The sequence below is a fragment of the Physcomitrium patens genome, chromosome 6 (genome assembly GCF_059467195.1).
Source record: "Physcomitrium patens ecotype Gransden chromosome 6, ASM5946719v1, whole genome shotgun sequence".
NCBI classification, from domain to species: Eukaryota; Viridiplantae; Streptophyta; class Bryopsida; order Funariales; family Funariaceae; genus Physcomitrium; species Physcomitrium patens.
In genome coordinates this window covers 19,080,510-19,089,543 of record NC_143415.1, presented here as the reverse complement: position 1 = coordinate 19,089,543, position 9,034 = coordinate 19,080,510, and the positions used below count along the sequence as shown (strand labels likewise).

General features: G+C 36.4%; 1 protein-coding gene across 2 annotated transcripts; it reads right to left on the bottom strand.

Moving 5' to 3' along the window:
* Positions 1 to 4,142: 4,142 nt before the first annotated feature.
* On the bottom strand, positions 4,143 to 7,481 carry LOC112283376 (mannan endo-1,4-beta-mannosidase 1). Of its 2 annotated transcripts, none has more exons than XM_024521990.3 (7): positions 7,342 to 7,481; positions 7,084 to 7,195; positions 6,692 to 6,962; positions 5,634 to 5,828; positions 5,361 to 5,483; positions 5,010 to 5,221; positions 4,143 to 4,860 (listed from the first exon to the last, which is right to left on the bottom strand). In XM_024521990.3, exons 3-7 carry the CDS (start codon positions 6,944 to 6,946, stop codon positions 4,410 to 4,412), a joined length of 1,236 nt encoding a protein of 411 aa, XP_024377758.1. In that variant the 5' UTR covers positions 6,947 to 6,962; positions 7,084 to 7,195; positions 7,342 to 7,481; the 3' UTR covers positions 4,143 to 4,409. The 2 variants fall into 2 exon arrangements, with proteins under 2 accessions (XP_024377758.1, XP_024377759.1); XM_024521991.3 differs by having other exon boundaries at positions 7,084 to 7,189; positions 7,342 to 7,475.
* Between the last annotated feature and the right edge of the window lie 1,553 nt (positions 7,482 to 9,034).

The window sequence follows — 9,034 nt, the reverse complement described above, 5'->3', positions numbered from 1 at the left end:
ATATATTTTCAAAAGCATACATACTATCTAAATTACAGATGATACTAAGCTTTGGATTCAAGGTCACAAAGATATTCAAATTCATTACTTGATTGATGGAAAATTTTAAAAAGGCATAATTAGAGATATTTTTTATATTATTTGATTGAATTTTTTTTAATAAGACTTATATTAAAAAAAATCTAACTTTCATCACTTTTCTTAGCTAATGAAAATTCTATACTCTCAATAGAAAAAAAAATATTACAAAGAATATGATTATGCAAGTTGTACCAACTTTCTCTTCTAATCATATTTCTAACAACTCTATTACATACTACGGAAGATATTCCTTATATTGCCAATAATCAATCCAAATTAATGTCTTTCTTCTTCATTCACTATCACTTTTGCCTACAACTTAAGTTTTACAACTATAAGTTATGCCCTAACAACTCAAAAATCAAAATTTAGCAATGATATTTGAATATAGGATGAATAAATGGACCATGTAAATGTGTCAACCATTCACTAGATGAATAGTCACAATAGCTTGTTGGATTTTAAACTTCATACATATGATTATTTGAATTATTTTTGCAAAGGCTATATGATGAACAAGCAACATAAATTAACATATAAACATGATTTGGCCAAGCAATATTATACTACTCTTAGTCAATTCATCTATAATAATGTTTCAAGAAAGAAAACTCAAGCTTTCTTTCTTAATGGCTTAATACATTATAATCCATATAAAGATGATGCCACCACTTATCATTTTGTTTATTTTACTAAACAAAAACCTGAAGCATTTTTGTTTTTCAAATGCATTGTGAACTTTATCAAGCATGATACTAAATATTTGGTTTAGACAATCGAAATTGATCAAAAACAAGAATTTTGCAATATTTCTTTTAATTAATTTTTGAACAAGTACCATATGATTTTCAAACCAACACAATATATACATGATAATAAAATGGTTATATTAAACAAGATAATTGCACTATATTTGAAATGGCTTATTATCTCCATGCAAAAATATTTTTTATAAAACTTTGGGTGGAAGTTATTGATAGGGTTGTATATCTTTTCAACAAAACAATCAATTGTTATCTCAATAGTTTTATATCATATAAATGCTCCTTTGAAAAGAATTCTTCAATTTAAAATTATTATATTTTTGGCTCACTATCATAGATTTTCATCAATAATAAAGTTTAAGATAAAATGAATTCTATAAATACATAGGCTTATTTTGTTGAATATTCTATTACCAATTTGTACATATTGTTTCTAAGATCATTTTATAGACAAAGTTATTGAAAATTTAGATTTTAAAATTGACAAAAATTTAGGCAACTATATTCTTAATTTTCCACCATATTCATTGAGATAATTATATATATATTTTTTTATCAATCACACAAAAATTGCAAACGATTCAATTTGAAAGCATTAGATTCTTATACTAGTAAAAGATTCAACCACCAACCAAATTAATTCTTTATACAAATGTCTCCACTTTGATTCTATTCTATTATCCAAAAAATTCTTCTAACAATAGAAGTTATAAAACTTTGTGATAAAATGCAAAATGAACTTGCTAGAGAAACACTCGCAGAAGTATCTCTCTCATACAACCTTGCTAAAACAGTATGAGATCCACCTTCACAAGTTCCTATTGTTCATACTTTCAATGATGTCAATATCTACACATTTAATGAATCAATTTATCATAAATAACTCCCCTGCTTCTCCAAAATTATTGGTTGATACTATAAGTAATTTTTTATTATTTCAGTCATTACTTTTTGTAAAAATTAACTATTTCAATGTTTTTTTGGCATCAAAGAGAGAATCAATTCAAGAACCACAAACATAGCATGAAGTTATATCATCTTTCAATTCAAAATTTAGGGAAGAAGCAATGGATTAGGAGTATATTTCCTTGATGGAGAATAAAACATAGAAATTGATACCTAAGCCACTTCATTGCAAACTCATCCAAAACAAATGGATTTATTAGGTCAAATACAAACTTGACTAGAAAATTAATAAATTCAAAGCTTGATTAGTTACCAAAGATTTCACTCAAAAACAAGATATTGATTTCACAAAAATATATTTTCTAATTATTTGATATGATTGAATATGTGCCATTTTTTCAATTAGAATAGCAAAAGATATGTACATTCAATAGTTTGATATTGGAACAATCTTTTTAAATAGAGATTTATCTAAAGAGATCTATCTAGTTCAATTCTAATATTATGAAGATTCTAAACAACCAATATATTGCCATCAATTGACAAAAAGTATCTATGGACTTTATTAATTTGTCCAACTATAGAACCTTCATATTTCTTCTATTTTTAAGTGATTTTAACTTCTTTCTAGTAAAGTTGACTCCTATGTATACTACAATCACAGTGACCTACATACAATTATTGATATCTATGTCAGCTATGGAATCATCATATTACTTCTTCCAACTTATATTGAAGATATACTACAGTACTTAAAAATCACTTTTAAAGTCACTCAAGATCATATAGACTATTTTGTAGGTTTTCAAATTCAACATTGTCATTCTACAAGATCTATTTTGTTTTATCAGCAACAATATATCGAAGATATTTTTCTTTAATTTGGACTTCAAGATGCTCATGAAGGTTGTACACCGTCCAATATATATGCCAAGTAGTAGAAAAATAATGATTTTAATGATCCTAATATTCATGTGTCCTATTGCTAAGGTGTTGGCTCCTTTATATATATATAACAATAATTACTTGACCAAATATTAGTTATATTGTTAATAATATATCATTCTTTCAAGAGCATCTTTAACAAAGTCATTAGACACTTGTCAAATGTATTATGCAATATCTCAAATAAACTTACAACTATGGTCTATATTACAAAGCTTAATCTATATTGCTGCAATTGATTGGCTATATACATGTGGATTTTGGTGGTGATCTAAACAATAAAAAATCAAATTAGATTTTTTTATATGTTTAGTTCAACTACAATTGCTTGAGCTCATCACAAACAAGGATATATGATAACATCAACCATTGTTGCTAAACTAATTGAATCAATTGAATCATTGGCACTTATTGAATCAATCAAAGAAATAATATGGCTTTATCAATTTTTGCATTCTCTTGATGCAACTCAAGAACTCACCACTATTATATATAATGACAATCAAGTCACCATTGCATTTGTCAAAAATCTAGAATATCTTTGTCAAATAAAATATATTGACACAAAATATTTTATAATTCAAAAATACTATAAAAACAATTCTATAGATTTCTAATATATTCATACTAATGAGCAAATAGATGATATTTTAACAAAACCATTACCACATGATGCTTTTCAATGCCTGTGCTCCTTATTGGACCTCTACACATTCTACAAGAATGAGTGGGAGGATAAAAAGCTTTAGCATTCTTTGTAGAATGTGTTTGGATGAGTAGGAGTGTTGGATGAAACATCCGTTCACATTCTACATCCAAAAGATAGTTCACATATTCATCTATTCTGCCCAGAGTGTTTTGAGTGTTCGTGTTCAAGTTGATCTTTACTGTGTTGTTCTATTGTTAGTAGTAGTTGCAATTAGAGAGAGTATGCACGTAAGAGAAAGAATATATTATGTGTTAAGCTCTGAGGTCACTAGAGAATTGATATGGATTGTGACATATGTGTAAATGAATAAAGATAAGTTTACTACATTACAGTGTGTACATGTAGGAAGTAGAAGAATTCTTTCAGACGGCCTTCGATTGAAGCTGCTGGAAACAAACTACACGAGTATCAAAATATTGCGCTGTATCCTCTACAGCGTCGGCGGAGTCCGGACATAGCCTTTGAAGGTGCTGTTGCAATCCAGATCATGTACTATGCGTCGATTTTACGGACATGAGACGATTTTGGAAAGACCGTGAGAAGCCAAGCTCAAGAGAACAGTATTGGGATTAAAGCACAGAGCACATTAGCTGTGAAGGACACGGTATGCGACATCAAGAAATAGAATTGCTCTCGCTCAAATGGGACCAAGAGCTTCGCCTGCTGGGCTGCTCGCAAAAGGTTCCAACAAGTAACAATGATAGGCACACAAGAATGTGAGTATATAGCAGTCGAAATGAAGGCGTCAAACATATTTTTGTTTATTAGCCGATTTACAACTTTTACCACAAGTACTAGAATTCATCAACTGAGCTTGAGATAAGAAAGGAAGCTGCTAGATGCAAAATCCGACAGACTTGCTCTGGAGGGGCTGGGGTTAGGCTCCCCTACAATTTGTTCCACAACGTCCGCTTTGCATGGAGAGAAATTCATCAACAAACCCCCCAGTGATTGTATTGCATCTGAGAACATTTTTCACTTCATTCTTCGTAGAATTCATCTGATTACGCAAGGATCTGGTTTAGACCTTTATCATACACATGCGGTGTCACATTGCCACAAGTATCCAGAGGCAGGCCCTCATCGATGCCGCACATAGGTTGACGCAAGGCCCTCAGCCTCACCGACTGGCGCAGCATCACATTGGAAATGGAGGAACCGCAAACTGGCGCTAAGCCATATCCATCGTTCCAGTCGCTCATCTCCAAAGGAAGAAGCTGCCACATGAGAGCTCCTGATCCAGCGCCGCGCTTCAGCGCACTTTGGTACACTTGGTCGTAGACTATGCCGAAGAATGCGTCTCGCTTCTGTTCGGTGAATCCAGGCTTCTTGTCTGAGAGGCCGAATTCGGCGAAGATCACTGGCATCCGGAGGACCCTCTCGGCGTCGACGATGTGAGCTCTCACCCAGCGGTCGAAAAAGTCTTGAGTCGCGTCAAAATCTCCAGCTGACAGCCTGGCAGTCAAAATCAATAGTCCTTTTCAATTTCTCTGAGAGGTCAATATCGCTAAGTAGGTTGTGAGGACGTTGACAGTGGAGAAGATTGCATAGTATAATACTATGGGAAGATGCAAAAGATCATACAAAAGAGGCAACGCTCTTACCATTGGTCTGGGTACGCGTGGGCGGTTGCGAAATCAATGTAAGGTAGCTGGTGGTGCCGGATGAAATCAGTGCCTACTGTGCCGCTGTAGCTGTTTGGGTTTGAGCTACGGCAACCAACGCTGTCCGTTGCGTAGTAGCCTTCCGTGCCGACTGTCAGAAGGTGCTTATTGTCCAGAGTCTTCACATGAGCAGACATTTCTCCAATCCATGCCTACGGCAAACAAAACCCACAGGGTGAGATCGGTTGAATTGGTTTCATTCTCAGTGTCCTCGATTAAACCCAGCACGTGCATGCACTTTTGTCCATTGGGAGGATTTTATATCTGTTACTGTGAGAAGTTAATGGGAACCTTGAGCGTGTCTCCTGAAGAATCAGATCTGCACTGGGGTTCATTCATAAGCTCCCAACCAAAGATTGTTGGATCATCGCGGTAGGCCACTCCAGTGATAGTGTTGACTCTCGTTAATACAGCCTGCCAAAACTAAACCAGTCAGAAACATAAAACAATCTTTTTGCCCGCTATTGATTGAATAAGTCAAGGCGAACAATTACATAATGTTGAAACTGCTCTTGGGATCGATTTCGTAAACGTTACACTGATTAGTTCAAGCGAATGTATCACCTTGACATGGTTCCTGTAATACTGCCGGCACTTGGCATTCCGGTAAAAGTCATCCTCGTCGGCAACAGCCTCTCCTTCGGCCTTGGCCCATTCCACGTACTTGGCCTTGCCGCCGAAGTCCTTCCAGTTGTTTACTAGACTCAGCAATAACCTCACTCCATTAATCTGAGCTTGATGTATGACGTAATCCAATCCCTACAACATCCAGCATCCTCTCACAAATAAGTTTTGCGATTAAGTATTACCCACACAAAATCCTATGTCCAATCAATGAGGTTGACAGAGGGATGTTTAGGTGCAATGAATTCTCCGGTGTTTGTTTAGATTGAGGAGATGAAGGTGTTATCATTCGGCAAGAGGCAGACGGTCGAGCATGTCATGGTTGAGAGCAGAAGTCATTGGATTATTGGAGCCGATTGTATGTGGAAACTACATGAAGTGAATGGAAAAATGTCCCAAATTATTGATGACAGGAATCTAGAGCGTTGTTAGAGTGGTAACATCCGTCAAGGAGGGTGGAGAATTAATCGCTGGGGTGTCAGATAATAATCCTTAGAGCCACAATCCATCACATATTCATGACAGGAATGGCTGCTTTACCTACTTCAAGCGGCAAAATACGATCTGGATGAATGTACGATTCTCGCGCCACGCCGTCTGGTTTGATCAGGGCGTGTGCGAAAATCATTTATTCACCTGGCATGACAAACACGTGATGAACCTGCTTCCTTTTGAGTCAGTTTACAGCGCAAGCAGCTCTTTAATTTGCTGCGCTGAAGAGGGAATCGACTTTATTATATCGTGGCAAAAGAGAAAGAAAAATTCAACCCTTTGGATCCAAAATTGACACCCTAAAATCGAAGAACTTCACGAAGAGTTAACTTCCCATCACCCTTGATTGAAAGTAGTGACACTGAGAAGCACCTTGATGGAGATGGGGGAAAATGCAGCACCATGGCCAGAAGCTTGCTCGACCATAAAACCAACAAACAGCCGAAAAGAAGCTTGAACCGTACTAGCAAAGGATTGCAAATCGAAGAGGAAGCTCGAAAACTCACCTTGAAAACCTTCTCGTCGTATGTCCCCGGCAACGTCTGCAAAGCGAGGTAGCTGTCGTCGTTGAAGGCCCAGGTGCGGCACAAGGTGAGCCCGAGCGCCGCTCCGTCGCGCAGAATCGCGTCCACTCTCGGCTGCGTGTCGGCCAGCGCAGCATTCACCATCAACCAGTACGAGTTCCACCCATTTAGGTAGAATGGACGGCCCTCCAGCATGAAGGTGTTGCCGGACCGCATCACAAACTGCTGCATCGCCATGGCGATCCCTTCCTTCCTACAAATCGCCGAACTTACTCCACATTCAGCGGCTGTCACAATCATTCCACGTGATCTCTACGCTACGAGCTCCACAAGCTGAACTTGCCATGGCCACTAGACTGGATCGAACAACTTACAATTGATGTTCCTCCCTCTTCGCTGCTTCACAACAAAGCGAGTAGAGAAAGCGATCGAGCTTGGAATTCGGGGAAGCCTATGTGTGCTTTTCTCATGAAAATCAGTCTGCAGCTGCGACCACAGGTGGGTCAGTACAAGGGATCGAGGTCCAAGCTCCACAGCAACAGTGACACGCACAACACGAAACTAGGCAGGATCAAAGCAAGGTGAAGGATCCAGCGGGTGTGGTATCGGGGCTGGAACGATATCAGGTCCACCTTAGAACGATGTGACTGCTTGGGCGATCTAATCATTGTCGTCGCAGGCACCGTTTTATACCGCAACTAGAAGGATAGTGCCGGTGTCTCGTGAGAAATACGCCATCGCTAGGCTCCTGCACGACTAGATCGTGTTGATTTCAGTCTCCTGGTGCCCTTGACAATGCGTCGATACAACGGGGGGGTGCGGGCGGGGTGCGTCCTTGCGTGGTTTCCTTGCGCTTTGCTTCAGGAATGGCTCACCTTGCTGCAGGCATCCGATCGCTTGCAGTGAAAAAAGGCATGTAGATCTGTGTGTCTGTTCTGTATGTCTGTCAGTATGGTCACATGCTTCGTTCATCACGTGCGTCTCTCCTCCGCCCATTGTATTCCTTACATTCCTGCCATCACCTGATCCTGCTGCTGTTCTTTCAGCTTGCTTTGTGCTTGCTCGGAGCTTGAATGCTGCGCTGCAACTCGCAAGGTCTCATGTCTAGAAACAAGATCTCACTGCTGCATCGCCTTCATTGCTAGCTTTGTGATGTTGCTTTTGTAGGCTTTCTACACATTTGCCTCTTCTTTTGATAACACCTTGGTTGCCTCGGCGGAACCAAACCTTACTCCCACTGTTCCAATTCAATGCTCATATACCATACCATACTATATATATATATATATATATGTAGATATATGTTTCTAGAACAACGAAAAGAAATGAATAGAGTAAAGATGTTCAACTACTCTGGAACCATAGAGTTCCATATGTTGTGTATTGGATATAACATGTGGTTGGGGTCATGTGTTTTGGCCAGGAACCTTCTAGATTTAACTTAATGAGGGAGACTTGTGTAGGTATAGAATTTTGTTTCAGTGTCTGTTTCTTAATAAAGTGTTTTGTGCAATCAAGTTAGGTGGGTGGGAGGCTTGAGTTACCAAAAGTTGCACAATCTGCATAATTTTAACCTTGTTATGTAGTGGTTCAATTCATGCAAAAATGAAGTGTAGTTGTGGGTTTGATGTTGAAGTTCGATATATATATATATATATACATACATACATACATACATACATACATACATATATAATAGTTTTGAAGTAAATTGATGATGTTTTAGTATATTGTCAAAAAAGAAAAAAAGTGTGGTCGTTGGACATATTATATTTATCACTAATATTTAAAACGAAAAATAGAGTTTATTATAATAATAATAAAAAATTTTATTATGTTTCAATTTTGAATAGTGCTATTTAAGCATATCATCTTGGGTTTTACGAAAAAAAATAAAAAATAAAAAATAAAAAGATATTTAATATATGGTTGATATTTTAACATTTTTGTTATATATTGAGTAATTTCTTAGAATTATATACATATATGTAGAAATTATTTTTTATTTTTTATTTCACTCTACTAAAAGATTTCATGATTATATATTTGAGTCTATTAAAAAAATACTTAAGATAAAAATATATACTTAAAGATTTGCAGTTTTATGATAAAAACCTAATTCTTGTGTTTCAAGTGGTGTATTATTTGAATGTTTAATAAATTACTTTATAAATAATACTACTTTAGTAACCTGGTCAGTTTATTCCTCATCTCAAAGCATTTTTTTTATCACCTCAAAGTATCCAAGAGTATTCCTTTCCATTCACTTAAAACCATCCTACATGAGCAACAAAAGAAAAAGAAAAAAAAAAAAAAAAAAAAAAA

Excerpts from the sequence above, each read along its gene's own strand:
- LOC112283376 (XM_024521990.3), bottom strand. The coding sequence starts at position 6,946 with ATGGCGATGCAGCAGTTTGTGATGCGGTCCGGCAACACCTTCATGCTG. Across the intron at positions 5,222-5,360 it reads CTTCAGGAGACACGCTCAAG|GCATGGATTGGAGAAATGTC; the intron begins GTTCCCATTAAC and ends TGTTTGCCGTAG. Across the intron at positions 4,861-5,009 it reads CACGCGTACCCAGACCAATG|GCTGTCAGCTGGAGATTTTG; the intron begins GTAAGAGCGTTG and ends TTTGACTGCCAG.